Source organism: Grus americana, chromosome 5 (assembly GCF_028858705.1).
Source record: "Grus americana isolate bGruAme1 chromosome 5, bGruAme1.mat, whole genome shotgun sequence".
Taxonomy (NCBI): Eukaryota; Metazoa; Chordata; class Aves; order Gruiformes; family Gruidae; genus Grus; species Grus americana.
Window position 1 is genome coordinate 14,011,158 of NC_072856.1, and position 16,438 is coordinate 14,027,595.

At 44.4% G+C, this 16,438-nt stretch overlaps 1 protein-coding gene and 1 long non-coding RNA gene across 3 annotated transcripts in view; one reads left to right on the top strand and one right to left on the bottom strand.

Annotated features, from left to right (window-relative positions):
* RRAS2 (RAS related 2) overlaps positions 1–12,249 on the bottom strand; it is a 44,100-nt gene extending 31,851 nt beyond the window's left edge. The window contains exon 1 of one of the 2 annotated variants that reach the window (XM_054828020.1): positions 11,907–12,249. In XM_054828020.1, the coding sequence (XP_054683995.1) occupies positions 11,907–12,011 (105 nt within the window). In that variant the 5' untranslated portion in view covers positions 12,012–12,249. Of the gene's footprint in view, positions 1–5,541; positions 5,625–11,906 lie in introns of those variants that run through there. The other variant, XM_054828021.1, reaches the window with a different exon arrangement.
* A 1,541-nt stretch (positions 12,250–13,790) lies between these two features.
* LOC129207301 (uncharacterized) lies at positions 13,791–16,046 on the top strand. The gene is made up of 3 exons (XR_008577423.1): positions 13,791–13,849; positions 14,238–14,311; positions 15,902–16,046. It is a non-coding gene; the product is annotated as an uncharacterized LOC129207301 (long non-coding RNA).
* Positions 16,047–16,438: the final 392 nt, after the last annotated feature.

Consider the following 16,438-nt stretch of genomic DNA (forward strand, 5'->3'; position numbering starts at 1 on the left):
TTCCTAACTCTTAAACCTTGAGCAAAATCCCTAACTCAGTGGGATTTTAAAACCCCGGGTCACAATTCCACTAAACAGATATCCAGTCAGCACAGATCAGATTATTTTCAAATTCCATTCAAAGTGAACAATTCTATTATCGGTTTCCTTTTTTGGGAGAAGGCTTCTGGTGTGTCAGTCAAAATATTCAAGTCCTCCCACAAAACAAGTCAAAGCAGCTATGGAGGAGGGGAAGCCACTATTAAAAATGTGTGGAATGTAACCTACTTGGAAGAAGGCAAATAATATTGGGACAAGGAAGTTGACTACTTCAGATCTGAAGCTCTCTTCCCCTACAGTCCCACCAGCATAGATACCAGGCAATTTCAAATCTACAAATACTAGTGAATTTCATCAACCTTTGTAGCATATACATGTGACTTAAAAACTAGTTTCACAGACAAAAACATTATCAAGTCCTTCGGTTACCTTATACACACTATATCCATTCTAATGGGTGCAAAAACTTCTAGATAGCGAAAGGAAAAAGTGTCTTTAACAACTTCAAAAGCTAAGCTTTGAAGTCTTTTTTAAATCCAAAGAACTTGAGATGTATGCATCAATATATTTGAGCATACCTTTCCAGCAAGATAGAAACAAAGCAGAAACTCCATAGGAGACAAAACATTTTCTGTAGCTGGTAGATTCAGGCCACAGACACAGGAATTCAGAAATTTTTCAGATTTTAAACATCCTTGTTAAAAGCAAAACGCTCAATTTAAATATGTCCCCTCACACAAAGCAATGCTCTCAGAGCTAATACCCAAGGGGATCAAAGCACTAACCCACTCACAGGCAGTAAACTAACTCTCAGCGGTCTCCAAGATGCACAGGCACCTACTGTAGCTAGACTAGTCAGAAGACCACAACAGCTTGAAGCCTCAGAGCTGCCTTGACATTTCAGCTGAACCCAAAAGAAATCAAGCCTCTTGCTCCATCAGCTGATCTGACACAGTCTAAAGTTAGCGAGATTTCAGCTGAACATCCTCTTATCAGATAACAGGACTCACTCATCAGTGTTATACACAGGAGGCATTTTGCAACCCTTCTTGTGTTTGCTCTACATGATAAGAGCAACCACTCTTAAGTCTCATTCTCCATCTCGAGCAGAGCTGGAACAGGTTAGCTTCCCCTATTGCACAAGGCTTCATGCAGTTGTACACGCATCTTCTGCGGTTGTTAATTGGCTGCAGAAGTCTCTGCCTGTCCCATCCCTCCCCCATCGGCTCTGCCTGCACACGGGTCTCAGCAGAGCTGCGTTAGTCCACATCACCTACACGGAGTTGTACCTGGGGTTTTGTGATCCTTCTTACAGGATCGACCCCAACAGCTGAAGCAATGTAACAGAGCAAGTTATGAACCGCGTAACTGCTAGAAGCAGAAGCATCTTAAGTTATCTTTACTGCCGAAGACATTTAATGCTAAAAATCATGCTCAAGAAGTTACAGTGAGCAGCCCAATTCCCTTCTGATGATTTGTTGATGATCCTGGAGTGTCTCCAGATGATTAAGCCTCCAATAATCCAGGTATGGTATACAGCTTAAACATTTGGTTAAAGCTCTCATCTTGTTTGATTGCTGCAATAAGGTTTGGTACTTCGGCAGTTGGTAGTATCACTTGTACAACATAAAATAATATTGCCCCAAAAGCCAGACAAGTACTTAAGCCATACAAAAGATTGTACGGTGGTTTAGTGTACCTTTTCCCTTAGTTTGTGGGAAGGGACTTCTGGACTTGAAAGAGCTAGAAGCACAAGCATCCACACCAAAGCTAAGCAGTCAGCAGCACTGTTTGGTGACAACCTGTTAAGAGGCAGCATTAAAAGTAGTAAGGTAGGATATTCAAAGTGGTCTCTCCGCTGGATGCCACAGGCAAAACACTTCATTTCTATAAACACACAAAAAAAGACACCCCACCACATACACCTTACCCCTACAGAGGTAGAAATAAGGTATTTCCACAGTTTAAAACTTCTCATTTAAATACTCTCAGACAGTAAGGCAAGACACATTTGGCTTAACTTACAGAGTTGGTTTACCTTGCTTATGTACTAAGAAGGATTTTGGCCTCAGAGGTATACTTTCAAACTTGAGGGTCTGGAAATTGTTTATGGCATACAACCTAGCGACGAGGTTTTCCAAATTCAGTGCGGCACTACAGGAAGATATTGTCTCCACCCATGGTATTTCAATACCTTGTGCAGGATCTCAAGTTGAGAACTCCCGGCAGGGTAAGAACCCGGTTCATGGGGAGGAGAACATCAGTTAAAGGAAAGTCAAAGCATGGGAAATCAAAATGAGACAGCACATATATTTGCATCTTGGAAATCTCAATCTTGACATGTGGTCAAAACTCAGATAACATTGTCGGGGGGGGGGGGGGGGGGGGGGCAGCAGCAGAATAAGATGCAAGGGCAAGGACAGTATGTTTCTGCAAGACTTCAAAGATGAACTGCTAGGAAAAAAATCATAAGCAGCAACAGAAATTGCAGGACAAATACACTCATAATTGCATTCTCAGTAACACTGGGTCATCCAAAGGCAGAATCCTTTTAAATACATCATCATTGCTTACTTTATCAGGCTTTGCTAATGAAAACTTCTTAGCATGAGCTAGTAGGGGAAAACATATGCATTTTTAACAGGGTCTTCTGAAGTAGTAGAGTGGGTAGCACATACATAAGTGTATTATCAACAACTATTTTTTTTTACACATGATTATAAAGGATCTTCATAAAAAAACACATAATCACAGAAATAGTTAGGAACACACAATTTAGAGACCCCTTACCTCAAGCAGTACATATTATTATAATCCCACTTACTTCCCTTGCATACAATAAGTCTAAGAACAGAAGTTGTTTAGCAGATCACTTTTTTTACCCAAAGATGTCAGATTCTTCACACAGATTTATCACCAGCATCCTACTGTTTAATGGTCTACTTACCACATAAGCAGCAAAATATTCAGATTTGCTTGCCAGGCTTATAGCTTTATATCTGCTTAAATGAGGAATACTGACGATGCTCTGTGATATGAGCTGAGCAAGTTAGTTTTGTCAGGAAAAACTCAAAACAGTAGCTGCAGTGATTTTAAAATTTCTCCTTTTCCTAGCAAATATAACTAGTGACTCACTACAGTTATGGAATACTCAGAACAGGACTGGAAAAATAATTTGCTTGGAAGTTGTGTGGAAGCTCAAGTTTATTTTCTGGCTTAAAAGACTTGAAGAAAGTGACACACATGATAGTTATGAATATATGTACTTAAGGTTAATGTGCTGAGAAATAATACTTCTCATAGGTCTTTTGCATAAAGATCTTTGTAGGGTACTTTGCTTATTAGTGTTACACTATTTTTTTTTGCTTGAACTGTAGCATTTTTATGTGTCAGTGCTAACATCTAGTTAATTATTAATGCATGCTGGTCCTAGCAGCTAGTACTTTATGCTATCTTTAATAGTGCCCTTCTGTGTACATTCCTACTGGCTGAACTCACTCCTATCTAGATTCACCAGAAACTAGAGTTTACTTTCTGGACACAGCTGAGAAGCTGGTGCAGGTCTGGTTAAACGAGCACGACTGCCAGATGAAGTTGTTTGCAGAGCTGCACAGGGAACCAGACAGGGGTAACCGATCCTGGGTAAAAACATTCCCTGGTTATTTTTAACTTTGATCACTTGTGGAGTTTCAGTGAACTAGATGGAGTAAATAGCTATAGTGGTAAATTGCTGTGGCAGCTTGGGGACCCGTTGAGCACTTTTCCTTACTGGTAGCACTAGCTTATCAAATTAAACCTTCAATTACAGCAAAGCCCTGTTTCTTCAGGCTTGGAGAATAAAAACATTTCTCTAGCCTTGTGCCTCCCTGCTGGCTGTCCCTTCTAAAAAGCAAACAAACTATCAACTTGCACTCACTTTCAAGGCCCTTCAACTTCTCCAGCTGCACCAGCACACTGCTCCGACCTGCAACAGCTTCAGCACAGCCGCACACACAGCCCTCGCTTTTCACTGCAGTCTTGGGGAGCTCCGCACAAGCCTCTGGAAATACACCTTCTCCTTTTCAGCCCTTTGTGAGCTTCTGTGTGAGCACATTTGTATGTTACAAAAATTCACTACAGAACTTAATCATCCAACAGGCTCTCCATCTGTAAGTAAAGCTCATGGCAGCTCCCCGCATAACTAGAGAACTGCGCTACAGTTCTCCTCAGTAACCCCCCCCACCCCAGAGCTCAGGTTTGAGGCTCTGCATATACTTAAGGACAGCTAAAGTGCAAGTTCTCCAGCCTTTCCCTTTCCAACGGGAGATAAGAAACCCTGACCTCGCTTTAATGACAGGCAGCAGTTGTGCACAATGCTTGATTAGTCGCAAGATCAAGCGCTTCAGACACGAATATGTGACCTTCTTTAACTTAACCATGAACAGCCCGTGCGCTGCATTCCAGCCAGCCCTCTTCAAAGCAACCTAGTAAAAGCAAGCAATGTATAAGAAAAGTGAAGTTCCATCTAGAAGCAGTGCTCCATATCAGGCAGTTTACACTGTGAGATGTGACTAGTTTAAGTATGTGCATGGTGTGTCAGAGGAGAATAAGTAAGAACAGGCAAGGCAGACTAAGTAAACATCCTTTTTGTCTGCTATCTATTTCAAGTAATTAAGTTATAAACAGAGGAAAGAAATATTTTCTTTTTTATTACCTGTTCCCACAGAGTGACTTATAGGCTATCCTGGATCCAAGCTACAGCCACACTTAAGCTGTGAGATAGGACATAAAACCAGCAAAGAACAGAAGGTAAAGAAGAACAGAGAAAAAAAATTGTTCAGGATCACAAGGCATATCTCTCTCAGTGAAGACAGACACAGTTCAAGACAAATAGGCAGCGCCTCACTCACTGCTCAGAACACAAACAATTCACCTAGGATCCCACACTACAAACTTAGAGAGTTGAAACAGGCTACTGCTACTATCAGTGTTTTGAAACAAAACTCCAGCAACTCTGTAAGGCAAACTATTTGCCAGTCAAACACTGCCTACCAGTATTACTTATAATTAAGCTTTTCAATCTGGACCCCATTCACTCTACCCCTTTCAGTAGAAATTTGACTTGGTTGATCAAGGTTACATCCAGAAATCTTTGGACGTGTTATATGCAGAGCATATATGCAAAGGGAAAGTTAAAAAAAAAGGAGCAATTACAGTTGTGATCTCAGTTTTAATGCTGGTTTTATTACACATGTGTTCTATTTCAAGAAGCATGCAAGCGCTGCATTTACTTGGATGTTACATTTTCCTTTAACAGAGCTTATGGCCATAACTGAAGGCAAGACTACCAAACCAGCACAGCTAAGCCACCTGAATCGTCAGAACCAACAGAGAAGTTATCCACTTGTGTCATACCAGTCTAGACCTGAAGAGTGACTCATTTAGGAAGGTCTGCAAAAAACCTAGCTTCCTATCAACTAGCCAGAAGACTGCCACATTTCACTTCATGAAGCTGGTATTTACCTTTGGGTACATGAAAGAGCTCAGTCACAGCATTTTCAGTGCTGGTAACGCTTTAAGGTAAATGGAGACAGGTTGCCTAAGGTATGCAAACACGAGCCATTCAGGTCCTTCAAAATTCTCTCAATATAAGGGCTCTACTTAAGAGAGCCACCCTTTTACCACCACTACTGAATGCTGGAATTCAGAGCTCCAGCCAAAACCAGGAGCCTCTCCCTCTAGCACGGGAAGGAGGAACAGGGCTATGTGCCAGCGGCTGCCTATTCATCCCCAAGTGCAAAGGGCATGCCGGCCAGTAATCCGGGAAGTTGTGCCAGCACTCCTTGTGCAAGTGGCAGTAGAAGGCAACCTGATAACCAAAAGGTACATCAATATTTACCTGCTATATAAGCAACTGCTGCAAGGGGTTCACACATGGAAAGGTGCTTTCTGACTGCAGTGTGGTTTAAGTTATCCCAAAGGAATTTCACTTTGGGAAAGGACTGTGAATTCCTCAAAGCCGGAATGATCAGCATCTCAAAGTTTAAGCACTACTCCAAATTTATGCCAGCTTTTGAACCCAGCTCAGTTCTACCCTTTAAGTACATTAATACACAGCGTCCCTGCTGGCTAAGTTACGATGCATTATACCCTTGCTAGCAATACCAGCACGCTAACAGGCAAACCGATGCTCCCTTCTTGCCTGCACGTTCAGCCTGAAGTCATCTACTACATTTCCCAGGCTGTAGATCTACAGCTAACCCGAGCGAGACAAACCTTTTGTTTGGTAGCAGTGCTCTAGGAAGCAAGGAGCCGAGCACTTCAAGTTTCACATGAAGTGCAACAACCAGCCCTTATTATCCCAGGTGACTGCACCACAAGTGCTTTGTTTTGATTAGGATTTTTATTTCCCAGCTTTAACCTCCATAGATGCCAACAATCAGTCGCTCACTGTCCTAAACCGTATTTTGTCACCTTGCGTTACATTGCACTACTTACCGTAAGAAGGCCCCACGCTTTATCAAAATGTAAGCATACCAGTGCTAACGTAGCCCTGCATGAATCTGCAGCCTGGAATTCATGGCATTTTATTCCTTTGACTTTCTTATGCACTTACTTGAAGAACTTTTTTTTTTTTTTGGACGGTCAGCAACAGTTAGTCAGAATACCTCGAAACTGCAGGGGGATTTGCACATCCCCCAAGCCTAGCACGCAGAAGCGGTACACTAAGACATCAGGGTCTGTCAAACATCCAGCGCATCGGCTTGAACACCAGCTGCATTTTCAGTTGTTGCTTTTCAATCTGCTTTACTACTCTATTTTAGAGCTTTACCATAAAATTCTGAACAAGCTATTTTCTTGCCCAACAGCTATAGCAGAGATAAAAGATACTTTGAGATAACCCACCTTTAGCTTTATTGCTAGTTAATGAGAACTAACAGTCTTGTTAAAGTAGCAGCTTGGAAAAGGAAAGTAAAAAAGCGTGAACAGCTGCTCACCACCCATCTGCAAGTCATATATGCTTGCTTTCAGACAAGTGTCTGACATTAACATTAAAGAGTCAACAAATCTACATCCAACTCTTTTTACTCACTAGTTAGTACAGCAGTAAGCTCAGCTCCAATCAGAACTTGTTACTGACAGTTGAACAGCAGTAGGAAAAATATTTTATTATACAAAGTTGGCAGTAAGAATTATGCTTGTAAATACAGCATGACATCAGTAAACAAACAACCCCCCCAAAACGCTGGACCCCTACATACATTTTATATGGCATTAAGTGTTTTAGCAGTCTCAAATGTGTTCATGCATTACCATAGCTAACATTAAGTTGATTGACAAACTAAGCTCAACTCAGCCGCACTCAACTACATCCAGTCAATACCATCTCAAGGTTCTAGTGACATTTATTAAATAATATATTGTTGTAAGCCAAAGTTTACTCAGTATGCAAACAAATACACATCATTGTCACAACACAAAAGCTATAGCTTTATGACGAGGAAAAACAGTATGACAAATATTTTTAATAATTCTGATCAAAAGCATCTACTACTTTGCAGAGCAGATTTGAAATAAGACATCAGTGGCTTTCTTGCTGTATGCTGCTGAAACCAGCTATACATTGTTCAGTGTAAACAAAAAAACCCCAACATGAAGTGAACGGCAACTGCAGGGTAAAAAAAGTGTAGAGGGTGATTAGGTACTTGCTAGGCTGCACTCCCTTTGAGCAAGGAAACCTGAATATTACAAAGGGTTGAGTTCGAAGGGAATGTGGGGTATTTTGTGACAGACCTCTGCATGACAGCTGGAGAAAAGCTATTGTGGCAACAGCTGTGTGCTCTGCACAGCTCATACTCCCAAATACCTCAGCCTGCTAAGAGGCCAGTTAACTGGCTGCAATGCATTTTAAAAGTTTTCTGCCTCTTGGGATGTGAGCATGATGGATTATTTGTGTATGTTTTAAATAAGAGAAGGAATGCTTAGTTCTATCACTTACAGTTTTACAGAACACTGGTGTAACGGTGAACTGCCATTCACTGCTGCTTTCCTAAAGTTTATAGCTGCGACAGATCCCATCAACTCTCTGCAATTAAAACGTCTTCACTTCCTGTCTTAACAGTCACAGGCTCGACAGCAGTAAGTTCATATATCCTGATTTAAAAGGAAATGATTTTATATTTCCAGGATGGAATCCTGGCCCACCAACAGCAATATCGAGCTCTGTTTATCTCCCCAGAGAAAGAATTTTGAGGAACACACCAGTCATGTAACTGCTAAAAGCTTTGATCTGATAATTTGTACTCTAAAGTTTCTCCAAGTTGTTAGATGAACTTCTGAAAAGCAAACGCAAGATCACAAGCAATTATATGCGAGTGACCAGTTACATCTCATGTACCATTGCTACTGCACTATACTAAATTAGCACAACCATGCTGAACCCAGTACGTGAAAGAGCTTTCATTGTGTGACACGGGTTCGCTCACTCAGCCTCCTCACAAAAACATTGTTGTTTCAGCACAGATTGAGGCACAACAATCTTCAGGAACTGATACTCTCGCACACAGGACGCCGTGCACCGGAGCGCTTTATGTGCTGATCACTACCACAATAAAAGTCCAACCTCAGCCATTACTACTCTTGCAAGAATGAATGCTGTTTCCCCACCAGACCTAAACAAGGCTGGAAAGGATGTGCTGTGTGCAAATCCAAGAAAGCTAGCAAAAGAAAGAAGGTGAACTGGTTCTCTCTACATCCTCAGTTCCTCGTGTTCTCATTTATTTTCACCTGAAATGAAGGAAGAGTTTTCCCATTTTCAAATACGAATCCTCCTTAGTCTTTCAAAGATACAACATAAATCACTGCACATGCTTTCCCATGATATCCTATCACCACGATAGCTTGGTTTACTGGAACGTAATCAGCAGAACTGAAGTAAGAGCAAGAGTAACCATACCTGAGTACTGATTTACTGAAAATGAAATACAGGATTATAGGAAAGCAAGACCAAGTATGGAAGTATTTACTAGTATCAGCAAGAAGAAAATTTCCTTTTTAAGCTTCAAAACTGAGTTGTTGACAACTGTATTTTAAACACAAGCAATAAAGAAGCAAAAGAGAATTTAAATCCTTCACTGACATCAAGATTTGTCATGTGGCAAGAGTACTGTTCCATGTTTTAGTGAAGGCAACTACAAGTTTGTCACTTAATCCTAAAAAATTCCAAAAATGAAGCACATGATTTGTTTGTAATCAATTTTAAAACAATCTGGAGCAGTTTCCATGCAGTCTCAAAAGACAAACAAAGTATTTGGCAACACACTTGCCATACGAAAACTACAGAAGTGGTTGCATGGCATTGCACACACTTGGTGACATCATAAGCTTTGAGACCTAAGAGCTCAGGAAGATACTCTGGTATATAAATAACACACCAAGCTTTGTCTCTGTGTAGTCTGTAACTACATAACAAGCATGGAAACAATACAAAACTCTTCTTAAGTCACCTGAGGTTCTGCTCAGAAACTCTTTGTTTCCCAGCTATTTCTCATTTTTTTCAAAAAGGTTCAATTTTCTGCTAAACATCACTTTGTGGTGGCAATATTTTATCTCAAGACAAAGCAGCTGAGAGGGCAAAAAGATGTAGATAACTTAATACAAACTGACAATAAGTTGTTTTGAAAAGTTCACCCTCAAGATGTCAGCTTCATGCTACAGTGCTGTTCCCTCATCACCCTTTCAAAGTGAACTATTTCTTTTTCCACTATTAATTTGGAGAGATTTTTATATGTGACAATGCAGACACAGGTTCCTCTTTTGCAGATATTTGCTGGAAGTGTCAGTCACAGCAGTTGAGCCAAAACTTCTGTTTCTATAGGGGTGTAGCACAAGCTTTTACTTTAAAGAACAAGCTTCTACCAGCTCTCAAATACTGAAGTTATCTAGTACTCGGCAGAACCTTACTGCTATTAAAATAAATGGACATATCAAGGCATCAAGTGCAAGCTTCACTTTTTTTTTTCCCCTCTCCTCATGTCTTTAATAGAAATTACAGCAATTTTTTTTGTGAAGGTGAAGTTATCCAAAAGCCTTTAACATAGCCAGGGACTCCAGAGATCCCTTCAGCAGCATCTCAGAACCAAAACTTAAGCCGTGCCCAGCTGCACACATTTGTCACAACCAGTTCAGATGCCCACAGGAAGACGCAGGCAATACCATCCAAAGCAGTAGTACCATGCTCGAGTGAATGGCATTCTAAACCAGCTTCACTCAACCACAGAAGTTATCTTCATATACAAGAATGAGGAATTCAATCCACACAGAGAGGACTGTAGTTATTCTAGCACCATCACCTTCAAACAGGCCAGCGAGTCTGTATCTTACCAGCATCTGAACAGCTATCTACACAACAAACAAGGCACCTGCACAACACAGATTTCAATTCCATCTTAAATGCTCTGTTAAAGCTAATTTCCAAAGAACAAGTTCTCCTAAAGTGTCAATTCTTTGAACACCCTGTACAATATTGGATCTTCTAGGCATTCGGTTATCCAGTACTGACCCAGACTTGGAAAGTGCTGCTTTCTATGTAGTTACTTACACCTACGCTGCAGAGCTTAAGTTCTCAACAGAATATTACAGCTAATGAACACACGGATGCATGCACTAGTGAAGAAAATCCAAAATAAAGTCTATTTGCTATCAGCTCACCTGTTCTAACAGAATATTATTTGAGAATATCATTGCCCCAAGCATTAAAAGAGAAGTTTGCCTTGCTGTCAAACAGGCTATCTTAGGGGTAGCCTCTCCTCAGTGGAATTAAAGAAAACAAACAAAAAGTCATTTCCTCCAGATTTGCTCATCTGCCGTCAGCAATACCAGCAAGCAGAACGCAAGCAGTTGTCTCCTCCTTCCACCACAGACAGACAGAGGTAGATTAATAACGCTCCCATGCCAGCAGTAGAAACGCTAGAAGCAACAGGGCAGAAGACGAGAAGAATTAAAGGGAGTATGGCTGAATTAGCGTCAGAGAAGTAAAAAGGACTCTTCCTCATGAGACTGATACGCACACTTTGTATCACCTATTCTGTCACTTTTTTTTTTCTTAAAATGAATGGGGGGGGAAGTTCAATTATCTAGAAGTTGAAGCATCAACAGCAAGAGCTCAGAGGGGCGGCGGGCGATCGCTGGCCGGAGCTAGCGCAGCGTGCCCCCCTGCCCGCAACCCCCCTCCGACACTGCGGGGCTGCCAGAGCTTCCTCGCCCCTTGCTGGGCCGGCACCAGCGGCCCAGGCTCAGCCCCGGGGCAGCTATTTCGGAGCCGGACGCCAAGTGTCACTGCTCCCCCGGCCGCGGCCGGTCACCGGGACTGCCGCTTCCCGGGCGGAGCGCGGAGCCGGAGCCGGACCCCGCCCGCGCCGCCGGGCGGCCGCCGGTCCCAGCGCCTCGGCGGCCCCGACCACCCCGCACCTCCGGCGCTGTGCGCGCCCGACCCGGCGCGGCGAAACCCCACCCCGGCGGCGCCGGCCGCCGGAGCCGCGCAGCCCTCTGCCCGGCGGAGGCGCCCGGCGGGCCGGGGGCGGCGTCCGCCCCTTCCCGCCCTCCAGAACCTTCCCGGGGGCTCGCACCGCCCCGGGGCGCCGCGCCTCAACCGCCGCCCCGGGCCCCTCAAGGTCACGCCGCCGCCTCCCCGCCCCTGGCTTCCCGCTTCCCCACCCGGCAGCGAGGCGAGACCCGCCACCGCCGGCCGCGGCGCCTCCGAGAGCTGCCGCCCGCCGCCACGGCCCCGGGCCCCCCCGCCCCGCGCTGCGCTGCGCGCCGGGCAGCGCCCAGGCCCCGCGGCCGGGCGGACCGGTTTCCCCCCCCCCTCAGGCGCCGCGGCCCCTCACCTGGATGAACTGGATGGTGAGCGCCGACTTGCCCACGCCACCGCCGCCCACCACCACCAGCCGGTACTTCTCCTGCCCCGGGCCGTCCCTGCAGCCCGCGGCCATGGGGGAACCGAGTGGAGCCGATCGCGGCAGCGCCGCCGCCGAGTCCGGCGCCTCTCTCCCGCCCGCTCTCCTCCTCCCTCCTCGGCCCGCCGGGGCTGAACAACCGCAGGCCCCGCCGCCCCTGCGCTCCGCCGAGTGCGCCGCCGGCAGCGCCCCGCCGTGCGGTGCGGCAGCGCCGAGCGGAGGGGAGGGAAAGGAGCACCACCCACCCCCACAGCCAGGGCGCCGCGGCTACAAATGGCCGCCCGGGGGGCGGGGCCTCATCGGTATGCTAATAAGGCTTTCCATGAGGGGGTGGGACTTGCCGCTCATTGCCCCGGCGCTGCGTTCCCGCGGGCAGTGCGGCCCGGCGGGATGCCATGCCATGCCATGCCATGCCATGCCATGCCATGCCATGCCATGCCATGCCCGGCACCACCCCGCTTTGTTTTTAACGTGCGGGTTGTGACAGCCCCCGGGTCACCCCTCTCCTCCGCACTCTCCCTCCGAGCAGAGCGCTAAAGAGGTAATTACTGATTTCCCCATGGGCTTTGCCGGGGCGCCCGTCCTCCCGCCGCTGAGTGCTTCATCAGCATTAACGAGCCTCTCTGAACACCCCCGAGCGGGGAGGAGGGTACTAGTGCCCCCACGGACAGAGGCTGAGCCGCGGCACAGAGGGGTTTAAAGCCAAAGCATCAGCAGCGTCGGGCAGGGACTCAGCGGGAGGGAAAGGGGAAAGCAAGCCACGGAGGCTTTAGCCCTTCCCCACTCTTCATCAGGAGTTCTTGTGCCCACCCACGTGAATGGGTTTCCCACTCATTTAGGCCATTCGGATCAAGGCCACCCTCTCCCCCAAGTGTCACCCGCCGTTGGGTGTCACAGCCCCATATTCATCCTTTCCTGCATGCGGTCAGAGCACTCTGGTTGCAGTCTGCGCTAAAATCACCTCGGTCCTTTATGTCTCTGCTATCTCTGCTGGGGGCAGAACACTGCTTTCAGTAGTGACCTACCTATTTTGGTAATAATTTACTGTCTGACATGTTTCTGGACATCCCAAACACTAGGCAGATGGCCATTGCACACGCTACAAAAAAACAGAACTTTTGCTGGTAGACTTACTTTCAGGTAATTCGTTCCCCTCACTCTCCCTCTCCCCTTGTAGGAAAGAAATATAGTAGTAAAGTCATATAGTTTGTACATATATAAACATATGTACAACCTTTTGCTAGCACGGGACAAGTCAGTTGCAATTGCATTCCTGAATGGCGTATCCACACCAACAGGTCTGTGATGCAGACACGGTCCTCCCACCCAGAAAACAAGGAAAACAGTAGTGCCCACCTATGAAACCTTGGTTGAAGGGACTTGTCCTGTATGGCACTGGAGCTGTGAGGGGAGGCAGGGACAGCAATCCAGGGATCCTTCCCCTTATTCACCCAAGAAACCCAGACTTTCTGCACTCGACGCATGTTTTGGCTCAGCGACAAATGAGGTGAGGTCCCACCGGCAGGAGCCTCCTTCCCTGTACAGACCTGGTTAGTTAGCTGTCTGCCTGACGCAGTGATGAACACAGAACTATAACACGTTGTGGAGCTAATTAAGAACTAACATGATACCGTTTATACACATGGGGTAAATCAATGATGTACCCATAATCTTAATTCTACCATTTCCTAATTTGTCACGCTGAATTTCGAAGTTCTCACACTGGATTTCTCTGCTTAAAAAAGCAAAACTATAAAACCAAAGCCAACAATAATAACATAAACCAATAATAAATAACATCTTTCAGTGCTCGTTCTGGCTCAGTGGAAGGGAGGAGCATTCAATGCACAGGAAACAAACTGATACCTTGTGAGGTAATGGGTAACTGTATGAGAGGGGGTGAGGGAAGCGCTTTGCCGCTGGGATTCACAACTGTGTTTTGGAAGAGGAATGCCAGGACTCAGGCCCCCTTGGTTTGGTGTTCTTCTGTAGTGACAAGCCGCTTCTTCACATCTGTTTCCTTATTGCCCGGGCTGGTCAGAAATAAGGAACAACTCGCACGGGAGAGAATACATAGCCTAATATTTTCCAGTTCGGAAAAGACCTAAGTAAGTGGGAGATAAACCAGAGGTCTGTAAAGTCCTAAACACCACAGGGAAAGTTGAACAGAGAAAGTCTCAAAATAGGAGAACTAGGGGACTCCCAGCGACAGTATGAAGAAACAAGTTTAAGCAAACAAAAAACGATACTGTTTTCCAGCAGACACGTCCACGGAGCTGTGGAAGTCGCTGCCACGAGGAGCTGCGGAAAACAAAACTGCATCTGAGTGACAAAAGGTTAGACAAAAGTCACGGCGCATAAAGCAGCTATGAAGCACAGTGATCAGGGACACGATTTTGACTCAGGAAGTTTCTAAAACACAGGCAGCCTGAAGACGGGTTGGCTGTAAGAAACGAGCTACTTCCCACGTGTCCCGGTTCTGCTGCTCTCGCCCACGAGTCTGCTTACTGGCCACGGTCAGGAACCCCAACCCGTGTGAGCATTAAGCCGGCAGGACAAGTCTTCTCTCCTAATTTTTAATTATGTTCTCTAGCTTGAGAAAAATCAAAGTGCAGGCTATGATGAAGCAAAAACAGAAAGTGAACTGCGGCTAGTTTATCAAGTATTGGATGTTTTTTAATAAAAATACAGTTACGATCTCAGAGGTGTCTGTTAGGACAGTAACCAGTAAACTCCACTGTCAGGAATGGCAGTGACATGAAAAGCAGATTTTAAGTGAGTTTTAAGAACACAGTAATCTCTATGCAAACTATTGCAACAGGGTCTCTGATTTCTTGGTTTATAGAAAACCAAACATTTTTATTTTCCTTTATCTTTTTTTAGGTTTCAGTTTCATTATACATCCTTTAAATATCTATTCTCGCTGATGTGGCTATCCAATCTTGTGAATTCTACAAGAAAATCTTGGGGTTTTTTAAGCAACACAGACAGATATGTTAAAGGATTAGAACAATTAACACAATCGTCCATTACTTTAAAAAAGTTTAAAAAAGCCCAACAAACCCTTGCCGTGAGCCCCGATTTCAGGAGACGATGGGTTTACACGTGAATAAAGTCACGGAGATGAGGATACAAGGCACGCCAGGTTTCATTTCAAGATCAGCTAACCTAGGAAGGGCTGAGTGGTGAGGTACCTTGATGATCTTAAAGGTCTTTCCCAACCAAAACGATTCTATGAAAAGGTGAAGGCAAGAAACTTGTGACTGATACGAGGTGGTAGGGGAAGATGATTCAAAAGGGGTTTTGTATGGTCCATGCAGTCAGGAAAATAAATTTTGCAGCACCAGTTTGCATATCCCTAGGGAGGTAGAAAACACAGGGTTTCATAACAGAGAGGAAGAACTTGAAATACCAAGACCTGAGATGATGAAGACATCAGCAAAGTTTTGATGAAACGTCTGGGAAAGAAAGTACAGCTTTTAGAACTGTTATATAGAAAGAAGCTGCGTCATTTCAGGTCTAGCCTGAATATGCATATTTAAAAAGAGGCAAAATCAAGAATGACATCCAGATGGCAAGCTTAAAAGAAAGAGCACCATAGCACTTTATATAATGACAGGAAAAAAAAGATTTCAGGAAGTGCTTGGGGGAAAGATCCAGAACTTTATTTTACATTGGCAGCCTGGCAAAGATGTGGGTTTGGAAGGTTAGGAGACGTGACATATTGAAAGCTAAAAAGTGCTCTGTGAGAACATAATAGCTTAATTAAAAGAAAACTTGTTCACAGGCTTATCACAGAAAAAAGTTATGAAATCTTTGTGACATGAGTCAGCATCGTAGGTAACTTTAACGCCGAGTTATTCCACTGATTTAGGATTGTATATGATCCTAATGCTGGCACTTGTTTATTTACCTTGCTCACACAGCCTTGAACATCACCCCTCGTACGCTGCAGATGTTGTGACCTAAGGAGATCCATATGCTGCAATTCCCACCCAGAACTCCACCGCTGACTAGAAGATGGGAGGAAACCAGCTTTCTCAAAGCCATAAAACAAGAAGCTTAGGAGAAAAGTTCTAAACAATTTGATTTTCCTTGGGATAGGAACATAAGACCTAATTCAGAATAAAATGGGCAATAATTCTTCCACTGTATAAAAAATGTGATCTATTTGTTACACTTACAATGAACACCCAGAAATTAAAAGATAAGCCGTTTCTCCTCAGACACACTTATCAGTTGCTAGCTGAGTAAGAAGTAAAACTATTTTCAGCAAAGTAGCTAGAGCTTTTTATAAATGTTCATTTATTTTCGTATCTACCTATTCCAGTAAAGTAGTCTGTAGTAAACACTTCAAAATGTGTCATTTTCACTGAGGCTTGAAATTCATCTACAAAGGAAAAGTACTACATCTCCCCTTTTTTAGCTGTCATTTGTAAGATGACCTTGTCAATTTTTATTAA